We start from the raw sequence: 13,010 nt of genomic DNA, 5'->3' as shown, positions 1-13,010 counted from the left end.
AATGATGCAACCAACAGGGGTTAATATCTAAAATATACAAACAACTCATACGACTCAAAAAACCCAATCAAACAATGGACAGAAGACCTAAATAAACATTTCTCTAAGGAATACATACAGATGGCCAACAAGCACATGAAAAAATGCTCAACATCACTACTTATTAAAGAGATGCAAGACAACAATGAAGTATCACCTCACATTGGTTAGAATGGCCATCATCAAAAAGTCTACAAATAGGGACTTCTCTGGTGACGCAGTGGTTAAGAATCTGCCTGTTGATGCAGGGGACATGGGTTCAATCCCTGATCCCAGAAGATCCCACATGCTGCAGAGCACCTAAGCCTGTGTGCCACAACTAATGAGCCCAAGCACCACAACTACTGAAGCCCAGGCACCTAGAGCCCATGCTCTGCAACAAAAGCCTACACACAACAATGAAGACCCAATGCAGCCAAAAAATAAACACATTAATTTTTTTAAAAAGTCTACAAATAATAAATGTTGGAGAGGCTGTGCAGAAAAGGGAACCCTCCTACACTGTTGGTGGAAATGTAAATTGGTGCAGCCACTATGGAAAAGAGTATGGAGCTTCCTTTAAAAAAACTAAAAAGAGGGCTACCATATGATCCAGAAATCCCAGTCCTGGGTATATGCCTGGAAAAAAGAAAACTAATTCAAAAAGATACATGCACCCCAATGTTCATAGCAGCACTATTTACGATAGCCAAGACTTGGAAGCAACCCAAGTGCCCATCAACAGATGATTGGTTTAAGAAGATGTGGTCTATATGTACAATGGAATATTACTTAGCCATAAAAAAAGATTGAAATATTGCCATTTGTGGCAACATGGATGGACCCAGAGAATATAATGTTTAGTGAAATAAGACAGAGGAAGACAAATACTATAGGATATCACTTGTATGTGGAATCCAAGAAATAAAACACATGAATGTATATACAAAACAAACAGATTCATAGACATAGGAAACAAATTTATGGTTACCAAAGAGCAGAGAAGAGGGGGAAGGGACAAGTTAGGAATATGGAATTAACAGATACAAAGTACTATACATACAATAGATAAGCAATGACGACTTACTACATAGAACAGAGAATTATACTCAATATTTTGTAGTAACCTATAATGGAATATAATCTGGAAAAAAAAACTGCATTACAATGCTGTACACCTAAAATTAACCCAATATTGTAAATCAACTATACTTCAATTCAAAAAACACAAAAACAAAACTATAAAGAACCAGAGCCATCTAATACAAACTGCCATTTTGCATTTTGACCTCATGTAGCTTTTACATACTTGAAGGCATGATTCCTGTTACACGTAACACAAATCCCTAGCCAAGTGATAACGACAGAGCCATCACTTATATGTGTGACAGAAAGACAGTGGTTCAAGACTTATACTAGGCACCTCCCCTGCACATACAACCTGAGTAAACAGGCGCCCCTTGCTCCCACATAAAGCCCAACTCAACCTGGTGACACATTCAAAGGAAACATAACTAACTGCAAAAGCATCAAAGAGCAAGGAATACTGATTCCATGGAAAGATGTTCTAGGTAGCATTATGCTATCCACTCTCTTCTCTTTGGCCATCCCTCTTCCAAAGGTCCCACACACATGGCAGCCATCACCCGAAATCTCCTATGTCACTCCACACAAACCCCCAGTTTGTTTCTCTGTGGCCTCTACTCCTGTGTGTATTCAAGTCTTGTAGGAGTATCTCTGTTCTTTCTAATATCTCCATCGTGCTGATATAAATTAATTTAGCCACCAATTTTTTTCCCTCCCCACTAGGGCCCTTTGTTGTGCTGTTTGGGCTTGTAGATAACCACAGCATCCTACTTAGAAGATAGGAGAATGGGAATACTCTGCATACTTGATATATTTGTCCCTGTCACTCCTATATGCTTATTAGAGTGGGACAGACCTAGGTCTGAGTACAGATTTGACCCTCACTAGCAGTGTGACCTTGGGCAAATAATACCCCTGGGCCTCAATTTCCTCATCCACAAAATGGGGGTAATTCAACATATCCTAAGAACTGTACTGGGGAACCACAAGTGAAAGACCTTTAAGGTCTAATAGGCTCAGCTCACGTCCATGGTTATAAGTCTTATTGTATGTTAAAGGCACATCAGCTTTCCAACAGCCTTAGAAGCTCACATGGAAGACATGGTTATTTGGAGAAACAGCAACGGTAATAAACCTAGTTATCAACTCCTGACTCAGGATCCAAAGTAGAATAACTAATTGGAGTTTACTCTTTATCATCATTATTTACTTTTCAGTTTTACTTTTTAAATTTAGGATAGTCTTAATAATTCTTTTCCAAAGTCACACATGTTCCAGAGCTGATTTTAGCAAAAGTCTGAGTGATAGTATGTGGTGTCAGATTCCTAGAAATCTGTTATTCCAGCTATACTTTGCTTTTATAGGTTGGCTTGGATAAAAGATTTTTGCTTGTGCCATTTCTAACCCCCTTCAATAATACTGGACTATTATCTCTTAAGGAAATTATAAATATTTATTTTCTTAGTAGTATTAGTGAATGAAAATAACTGTGGATGCTTTAGTTAGTCAGTGCTTATGGGTCAAAGCTGCACCCTTGTGAACCTAACTTTTGTTGTTCTTTTGTAAAACATTATGACAGTGAGAATAAAACTCCTATAGCAATAAATTAAAAAAATAAAATAAAATAAATTAAAAATTAAAAAAATAGAAAAAATTAAAAAAATAAAAAAATAAAAAATAATAAAATGAAAAAAAATTTAAAAATTTAAAAAAATTTTTTTAAATTTTTAAAATTTAAAAAGTAAAAATAAAAAATAAAAATAAATAAAAAAATTTTAAAAATTTAAAAAATAAAATAAAAAATAAAAAAACACTCCTATAGCCTTCACCTTTCCCTTACATTTCTTTTCTATACATATGTGTAAATTTTGTCTTGTAGTATATCATAACTGTTCCCCGTGTTGTTACATAATCATCATAATTATTACTTTAATGGCTGTGCAATCATCGATCTTGTTAATGCGTCATAATTTACTCAACCTAAATTTTCAACAATAGGAAACTGGTTGTTTTCTAATTTTTCCACTATTATAAATAACCTCTGGGTTGCGTATTTGTGCATATAGCTTCTTTAACTTTTTTAGAATATTTCCTTAGGTTGCACTCTGAGAATGGGAACACTGAGTCAATGAATGTGAATTTTTAATAGTTTTTAAATAAATTGACATTATTTTTCCAATTGACAATGCCATTAGTATTCTACTTTCATTACAACCTTATCAGTGTTATGTATTATGTTGTACTGAATACACTTAAATAGTACCTTACTTTTGTTTTTGTGTTGTCTCAAAAATAGTAAGTTTAATGAAACCTTTGCTTATAAATTGTAATTCTCTCATGTTTTGAAAAGCCAGTTTTAAAACGTAGGTAGGTTGTTTTTGTTTTTTGTTCTTGGTTTTTTTAACATTGAGAACTCTCGCTTTCTCTCCATTGCCCAAATTAAAAAAGCTCCTATTGATAATCTTTCTGAGCAAAATATTCAGTTGTGCTCTTTTATTAACTAATTAATGAGGATTTGTGTATAGGGATCTGTAGGGAGTACTGAGATAAAATAAAAGGAAATTAGAAAATAAAGTTGGAAAAATTAGACAGATATATCTGTACCAGCATTCCCAAGGTCAACAGCAGGGTTGCCATTCAAGTAGTTCAATCTGCTCAGATTTTAATGACTTTCTCACCTAGTCGCTAACCTGCTCAGCCAATCTGACTTTTCAACAAGCAACCTCAGGACTTCCACCCATACTGCTTCCAATATTTTCTTCTAGGTTTTATCCTGGGAAAGCGTCTTAATGAAGAATGAAACCCCACCCCAACTGCCCCCACCTACAAAATGCTTCCACACCATTCCAAATCTGATCTTGTTCCAGATCAAGTAAATATATGAAACCCCATACTGTATGGCATGGTCTCCCAAACTACAGCCCTGTCATATGGCTGAATGCCAGTTCCAGGGATCTAGTTTGCCCCTTCCTTTCATGCAACTTCTCCTATCCCTGGGATGGACATCTTCCACGCTCTGCCAAAAAAAAAAAAAAAATGGAAGGACATTCCAAAAATACAAGCCAGCCTAAATTCATCTTGGAATTGAGTCACCGTTACCTGCACTAGAGCTTTCTCTCTGACCTAAGGATGTTAAGGTTTGTTTGAATCGGATTATTGCTACATACCAGTATATGGGAATATAAAGAAATAGCTTATCACGTTTTCTTCTTTTTGCTCTTGCAGCCTCCACCGAGGGTTCTCCATAAACGCGGTTAGCCTTTCAAGCTGCTGTCCTGCCAGACGATATGAACGTGGCCTGTTCCTCCCAGAAAGACTAACTCATGGCACTGCCAGGAGATATCCTTGGAGCATGGACAGATGAACCAGATTCACTGAAAAACCACCCGTTCAGTCAAGATGACAGGCTTTGGAAAATCTTAGTTTGCTATGGATTTTTAAATGAGGTGCATAATACACAGTGCCAGCTTGTTCCAAGTGGTCATTGGCAGACCAATAGCTGGAAGATTGCTTCCGGTTTTCATCACTGTGCATAACTCAGGCTCCCTTTGGGGAGCTGTCCGTGCCCTTCCCCAGAAGTCCTGTTTTAGCATGGCAACTATTGGATTATTTTATTATGTCTGCAGATGGCATGATGTGTTAGAAAAAAAAAATTACAGCAGTTCTGCAATCTCAGTGGGAGTGTTCACAATGTTATACCCTGGTAGGAATGTAAACATGTCTCCATTGTGTTAGTTACGACGTCTAAAGGTGTTCTGTCCAACTCTTACGCACTTTACATGAGAACCCTACACCGAAACAAATCAGCACGTTCAGTACATGTGAGAAAACAAGTCTTTTCTTCTTTCTTATAAATCTTGTCTTATAAGTCTTATAAATCTATTTCTGGCTCAGACTGTCCAAGACAAGACTCCAGTCCCAGCATATACCCTGTCATTTGTGGTAGGTTGGCAAATACAGCCACAGTACTGCTAGACTTAACCTCTTGACACTTTACCGAACAAGTGGATTTCTTATAGCACCAAAGGGAGGTAAAGGTGGGCCTGGGGAATGGTGATTGTTTAGCTCTTGTTTCCTGTTACCTGGGCACAACTTACCACGAGCACATACACACACTCAAACACAGGAGGCTTCTATTTGGCCAAATGTACATAGTTTCTCACTCTATAGAAGAATTCTTTCAAAAAAATAAATGAGGATGTGGCCATATTTTAATCTTAGACTATGGTGCATTGATGGTAAGGGCAGTAGAATGCAGTTTTCCGGAATGTGGTCTGACTGTAATGCTTTGGAAAACTGTCTAGGTCAAGTTTTGATCACAATTCTCTGAAGAGAAAAAATAGTAAGTGACCCCCTGCATGTCTAGAAGAGCAAGAGGTTCCAATGCTACACTAGGTTTCTTCCTCAGTAGAGAACCTGCTAGTCCTTTCTAATCCTTTCTGGGATTATACCCATAACTAATTTTTTTTTTTTTTTAATATGTTTTACAACAAAGCACAGTCCTGGGAAACCAGTCGACTCAGTTATTGCTTGCCTTTAGGAATTAGAGAAATATCCATATTGATTGACCCTACGTCATGCTTTAACAATCTCTTTTTCTGAAAATGTAAAGTTGACTGAGTCACAAACTCAGCCAAGTGTGTTCTGTGTACCCACGGTTCCAGCCGGGGCCCAGCAGGCACTGGAGACTTTTCTTTAAGTACATGTGACAATCCTGGGACCCTGCCAGCACAAGCAAGCTTGGCATTTTAGAGGGTCGCCAGACACACACTCATTGTCTGTTCTCCCCATATCTTGCCTCCCCTGGGGGTATCAGGAAATGCACGGCCCATTAGAAAACGCTCCCGCCTGAGATTTGGACACTGGACAGGGAAGGAAAGATCCAAATGCGATTCGGGTGAGTCACCCGACAGGATGACTCACCATGAGCCTGTGGGCTGTAGTGCCAAAGAAGGGGGCTTCCAAGAGGGAACTCAGAGCTGCTCCGGCCACCACCAAATCTGGCGCTTCGATAGGTCAGGCCTCCGGCAGACTGTAATTCTTTAGAAATCCAGAATTAGGTCAAACCCTGGCCGCCAACGCCCCTGGACACCTTAGTCTCCACTGCCCATATCCTGAGGTTCAATTCCAACAGTAGAGCTCCCTCCAGTCTTTTGTTTCTTCCTTTGTTTATTCGGCAAGGGTTTGTTGAGCATCTACTATGTGCCAAGCATTGAGCTGGGGCAACAACAGTGTACAAGGTAGACTCTCCTTGCCTTTAAGACATCTCCTCCTCCCCACCACTATCCCCACTCCACCTTTTCCACAAATGAGAACTGAATTCAGACAGTATCCATCCGCTGCTGGAGCAACAGAGGCAAATGTGTGTGCACAGTTCCCTTGCCTAAGGAAGTGCACAGCAGAGGAAGAGGTAGTGGACAGTGTCAGGCCATATAATTGCACCCATCGTGTACAGCCAACCCTTCCAGCACCGAGGTTTAGCTGGTAAGAGCTTCCCTTCCTTGATATCCACGCTGGTCACCTATATTCCCATCCTTTATATAGAAACAGCCATTCATCATTATGCTGGATTCTCTGAACCCCAAATTCTCTAGTCCCAGGGACACAGAATTGGGCCTGATGAATTCAAAAGAACCACTGTCAGGTGCTGAGATACCGTTGCTGGCAATGAATTGGTTTAGCTGGGGACATTCTGAGAACAACTGTTAACACCCTTGGAAAACCGGACATGCTTTATGGTGCAGATAGATGTTCACTAAATGATGGTGGTTCATCCTTACTTTGGCTTTTGCAAAATATGTTACAAACAATTAAATAAGTAGAATTTCCTAGCTTTTTTTTTTTTTTTTTTTTGAGTCAGAAGTGTGCCGGACAATTATTAAAAGATGGTGGGTGAAGATGGAGACCATAAAAGAGCCCCGATGAAGATGGCTTCTCTAAAAATGCCTTAATTCCTGGCAGTATTGCGTATTTGCATATGAACTACTACTGTTTTCCCAACTGTCGACCTCTGTTTGAAATCATTTGGGAGCATAATTTTGGAAACACAGTGGCATAAAATCTGAGCAGTCATGAGCTAAACCAGCAAAATGCAGAAACGATTTCCTTCACGGCCTTAGGATTCTTTGTTCTGGGTTGACCCACAACGACCCGTGGTTACTTCCTGCTGTGCTGAACCTTCTTCCCAAGATGCGTGTAGGACATTTTACCTCCCAGAACGTCAGAGATGGCTGTGATGAGTTTTGTTTAGTAGGCAGCAGGAGGTGGGGAGGTAAGGGATAAATGCTTTGATGTCTAAGGGCTGTAAACTGTTGCTGCATTACCTTCTACTTGAACCTGTGCTGAACCTTTTTATTAAGAGGCTGGCCGCCACACTTGCACAGGAAAGGCACTCTTGGGAATGAACAGAAACGAATAATTATCAGACTCCCTGGGGTGCCAAGGGGATAAGTTCCTTCCAGCTCCAGAACTGAATTTAAATACGCAGAGCATCGGCGGTTCTGCTAGGGTGAAAAAGCAAATCACTTGAGTAGTTTAAGATGTACCAGAGGAACAGAGACCCTATCAGCTTTCTGGTGGGTAACGGCGTGTCTTCGGTTCCCTGCTCAGGCCCTGCGAGGTAAGTAACCACACAGTCGACTTCTACCTCCAGATTATGAGGAAATAACCCGGTACCCTCCAGAGTCACTTCTCAGTTGCCGAGACAGAGGCTAATAGTCCATCATTCTGAAGGAATTCTGCCTCATTTTTAACCTTCAAGGGGAAAAGGAATATCAACCTTAGGTGAGAATACAAACGAAGGATTAAAACCTCTAATGGATATACCCCTGTGTTACTTGCAAATGCTTTCTTTTGTCTGCAAATGTCACGTAATTGATTTTGGATAGGAACAATAAAAGTCTCACAGAAGAAAAGTTTTCAAGACCCGCTTAGCACTTTCGATTTACCAAAACCTCCTCTTCCAGTGCATTAGCAGCTTCGTTCTTTGTGATGTTTTCCTCTACATTCTTTAGAGTAATTTTGTTACTTGACAACTAGACTTAAAGCTGCCGTAGTCTCTTTTTAAAAACCTAATCTTTGAAAATGACATCAATTCCTTCATGCCTTAAAGACTGTTTTTATTCACCTCTCCCATTCCCCCTCCACTTCATTTTCTTGCATTGTTTTGTGGTTTGTTTTTTTTTCTTTTAATCTCTTTTCTTCTTTTCACATAGTTCCCTGGGTAGATTTCAAGTATTCTATAAAGAACTCAAACAGAGAAACACAGTCGTCACCTTTTTTCCCCAGGACTGACTAAGAATTCCTTCTTTAGCTTGATCTTGGTGAAAGCTTGATACCCAAACAACACTGGGACAGAGATTCTCATCTCCAGAAGGTGGCCGGTCAGTGCTGCTAATCAAAACAAGGTCCACGAGATCACGAGGGAGGTCAGCCCAGAAGATGCAGCTACTTGGGGCACAGCTGGGGACTCCGTTTCGAAGACAAGTGGGTCCTGCCCCTTAGTCTCCTTGGATGTGCATCTAATCCTCTGGCCAGAGACCTATCTTATGAGTTCTGCTTTATCAATGTGGATGATTCCTGGCTGCGCAGCACAGCTTCAAGGTCAAAGAGAGCTGCGTTTCCATTATTTTGTTCTGGTGACTTACTCTAGTAAGGAGATGGGGAGCCTCCTTTTGAAGGCAAACCACCTGTGGGAAGCTTGAGGAAAAATTAGCCAAGTGCCCAGGGAGGCTACACCAGCCCTTAAAAAAAAAGAACAAAATACAGCCTTCCCTGGAGATTCTCATTTGGGAAGGCGGCTAGGAGGGTGGTATCCTGGTTTTCTTCCAGCTAGCATATTGGCCCTGCAGGCAAAATTCTGGGCAAGTGGGGTAAGTACTAAGAGCTAATATTTTTAGAGTGAAAATTCGCCCGTGATGAGTATAGAGGAGAAGTGCTGTTGAGAATGGGGCCAGTTTTAGACCTCCTGCTCAGCAGCACACACTGAGAAATTACGTCCACAGAACGGCAGAAAAGGGGTGTAGAAGGCATTGTAAATCTGGAGTTTCCATGCCACATAGGGCTATTTTAAAACCTTGCAGAGCCCCAAGCATCCTAACTTCTGAGCCTCCCTTCACCAATTATATCAAGCACTAGAAGGCACCAACAACATATGCCTCATAAAATTTCGAAGTAAACATACGACTTGCAGTGAATTGCAGGTGACTGGTTGACATTGTTATAGATACTTAAACATTAATTCTGATTATACAATATCCTTTTCATATCTGGGAGCCAATGGTTCAGGGGTTTCATTGTTTCATTGCTTGTTTTGTTGTCATTGTTTTCCAAACCTCGAACATTTGTAGAAGCCTTAGAAATGCTCTTAAACCCAGACCTTTTTGCCTGAAGTGCAGTGATAGAAAGAGCCCTCTGACGTAAAGAAGGAGATTGTTAAATTAAGCCAACGTAGGAGATACTCACACCTAAACTCTTTAAGGCACCGAAGACCCTGCTGGTTGCCTTCTGCATAGTTGATAGCCTTTTAAATTTCAATCGTTTGGATCAAAGGAAATAAACAGGCTGCTTTCCTGTGGCCCTAGCACCTTAGCACACACACAGCTACTACATGTAGAATTCTAAGCTGGGTTGATGCACCAAAACACAGATCTGTTTCGTGTGATCACATTTGATCACCACCACTCACCTCCTGTTTTCTGCGAAGATGTATTCAAATGCTTTACTCCAAGAAAATTCTAAAATGAGGTTCTTATTGTTTAGATTATTATTTCTCTCAGGGTAGGGGAGCTGATTTTGTAACATAACCTTGAAGAGAAATCACTGGCCATGAAATGCTGTGGTGGTTGCTCCTGTTCCATTCCGCAAGCCGACGCTGGTCTTCTCCCACCTCCCCAGAGGTCAGCCAGGCCTCCCTCTCAAATAGCACAAATGTCATGAAGACACCTTTGAAGATCTGAATAGACTCCCTATTCAAGCATAATTCCAAAAATCTGATTTGAATTGAGTACCGCCATGGTCTTTGATGATATGATCCCTAAATCAATTCTAATTCTTTATACATATTTCCAGTATTTTTTTTTTTACCAAAATCAACTGCATTTATGTGTTTGCATTGGGAGCTACACGCTAACTCTGTTGCAGCTTTTGACAATTCCCATTTAATGCATTTGCGAGAAGACCAAAAATGTTTCCCTGCATGCCCGCTGCAGACTTTTGGAAGTACATAACTAGGTTCTTTTTCACTTCAAAAGGCCTCTCTTTACAGGTGGAAACCTTAAAGAGAAATGCAGGGGCAGGGGGGTGGGCAGTATTTATATGTGAACACTGGAAGCTTTGTCTTTTTCATTATAATTCCACTTTCACATCACATCACCTTTCTCTTTCTAGAAGCAGTAGCCTCTTCAGTAAGTGTTGGCCCCCACTGGGGAAAGTTGGGGTTCCACTTACTTAAGATCACTCTAAGGAAATTGGAAGGCTCTCTGGGGCTCTGAGTGATTTTCCCACCGCTACCTTTCCTTCACAAATAGAAAAATGCTATCCTTACAAGGCCATGTTTGAGGAGACCGTGGTGTAGCTGGTGAAAGTTCACATTACAGAGAGCTGAATGATGCCAGGTTCTTGACTTTGCCTCGTAAGTCTCAGCTGTGATTGGCACAGAAGCAACTCGTCTGCTGAAAAGCCAAGCCAGCACAAATGTCTCAAAACAAATTCCACTAAAACTCTTGTGTCACTACATCATACTTGCTGTAGCTCCAGTTAATCCAACTATCTAATATCATTAGGCACTAAATTAAATAGCTGTACACAAAATTTTAGAAAAGATTGATATTGTAACACAATTACATATTAGCAGTCAAAAGTACCTGAGAAAAGAAAATATTGATCTATGGTGGTTTCTGTACTTGAGTTATTCTTAGGACTCTGTGGAAACTGGCACTGCTCTGATAAAGGGGGAGGTGTTTTGAATTCAAGAATACTTGAACTCAAGAGAAATCGCCCATCTCTCTGGGCCTCTGCTCATCCATTTGGGATGCTCCCTGTCCTGCCTTAGCAGACAGTGTTGTTTGGTGGCCACAGTGAGCTCAGGGGAGAAGCTGTCCTATACCACCAAAATCTGTGTATTCATCATGGTGAGCAGGGCCATGGGCTTTTATCAGTGAGTCCTTTCCCTTATTTTATGCCTTTCCCTCATAGGTATTATTACTGAAAGTCCATTCTGGGATTGTAAATGTAAATGTAAAATGATAAGAAAGCATCAATCAACATTTTGGGGGGATACCAAATTATTTTATGGGAAGGAATGATACTAAGGAAAGAACTTAAGTAGATGTTTTGGTACAACTTATAGAAAAGGTAAGGGTAACACAAACATTTTGTATGCACACACAATACATGGGGGGCTGGTCTGCAGAGCCCATGGCCAGGTTGCCCATTTGTCTCCACCTCCCAAAGGTTTAGAGTGCTGTGACCGAGACAAGGGAGAGAGGTTCGGGCTGGGCTTGTACAGGTGAAGATTGCCAATCTCCGGGTTGAAGAAGGCCAATGAAGTTGACAAATTGAGGGTCACAGGAAGCAGAGAGCCACATCAAACTGCCTTGATGAGCTGCTGTATATTGGTCTTTGTGCTAGGAAAGATAGAGGAAGAAAAATCATACAATGTGAATTAAATATAAAACCAGTGCTTTTGATTGCATATAAGGGGGAAAATTCTGACCAAAAAAAAAAAAAAAAAGATTCACTGTTTTACAGACATTAACAAACATGGCTATAAAAGCACATTTCATAACACAAAAGCCTACGTAGATGGTAGACATTTTTATAGCTTCCTTAAGTGAGTAGTTAAACCAGCAGTCTAAATTCTCTTAGTCCCCTAAGAGTGGTTAATTAAATATTTTCCTTATTCATTGCCCACAACTGTGGTTTTTTTCTCTATGCACCCTTGAAAAATTCCCAAGACTAGACTTAAGGAGGACACAAGCCAGTTATGTAGTAAAATAAGAGTGCCTTTTCTGTTGGATGTTCATTTTAGTTCCCTGTGTTCCCAGGGCGTACAATGTTTAGAAACTTTTTTCTCTAAACAGAAGAATTATTGCACACCACAATTTTGAACTACCAATTTCTGTATCTTAAGCAGCTATCAACTTGCCAATTCCCTTTGGGTCCCCTTTACATTTTCTTATAATATTTCCTTGTGTTTTGGGTTGTCCTCAAAAAGTTTCGAGGGGGGGGCATGATTCTTTTTAAACTGATAGAAATGAAAATGTACAGATTTTTGCCCCCTTGTATCTGTGAGCATGATGTCTATCAGGCTTGAAAATCTGCTTTCTCATTTTGTATATTCGACTATTTTGTATTCCGCATTACTTGATTCCTTATGTGCATGGCAATATATTAAAATGTGGGATTTCTATTACCATGTAAAAGTGTTTTGATTCTGATTTTCAACATATATCCTTGGGAAAAAATTACATGAAACTTTTCATTTCTATTTTATTCAGCTCATCAGCTTGGCAGAGGAAAAGAAGAAAGTTAACAGCATTTCACTTTCCTTGTGTTAGCTAATGATGCAATTCATGGTGGAAAATTGTCCTCAATTATGCTGTGTTTCCTGGAGAAATAATATATGTGGAATAAATTGGTGGCCTCCCTCCAGCTCCCAGCACACAGAATTCCCCTAGCACCGAATCCCACCAGCATGATGGCTATTACTGTTGAACACTTTAGTGTTGCACACAGCTGGGCAAAAGACACAGTTCTCTTCGTCCACAGATTTGCTAACACCCTGGAAAGAGATGGGACAACAGATCTTGGCCTGCTAATTTTCTCTCACCCCCAGAGAGTCTTATGTACTTATCATAACATGATTGATGGCATTTCCCCAGCACCTCCATTTCCATCTCTCTCAG

At 40.2% G+C, this 13,010-nt stretch overlaps 1 protein-coding gene across 1 annotated transcript in view; it reads left to right on the top strand.

The window, feature by feature from the left end:
- Positions 1–4,481, top strand: part of SAMD12 (sterile alpha motif domain containing 12) — a 388,682-nt gene extending 384,201 nt beyond the window's left edge. The window contains 1 exon segment of the mRNA XM_057734974.1: positions 4,330–4,481. Within this exon segment, the coding sequence (XP_057590957.1) occupies positions 4,330–4,352 (23 nt within the window). The 3' untranslated portion in view covers positions 4,353–4,481.
- The last annotated feature ends 8,529 nt before the right edge of the window (positions 4,482–13,010 follow it).

This window comes from Hippopotamus amphibius, chromosome 5 (assembly GCF_030028045.1).
Source record: "Hippopotamus amphibius kiboko isolate mHipAmp2 chromosome 5, mHipAmp2.hap2, whole genome shotgun sequence".
In the NCBI taxonomy this organism is placed as follows: domain Eukaryota; kingdom Metazoa; phylum Chordata; class Mammalia; order Artiodactyla; family Hippopotamidae; genus Hippopotamus; species Hippopotamus amphibius.
The sequence above is the reverse complement of the archived record's forward strand: the minus strand, read 5'-3'. Positions and strand labels throughout refer to the sequence as shown.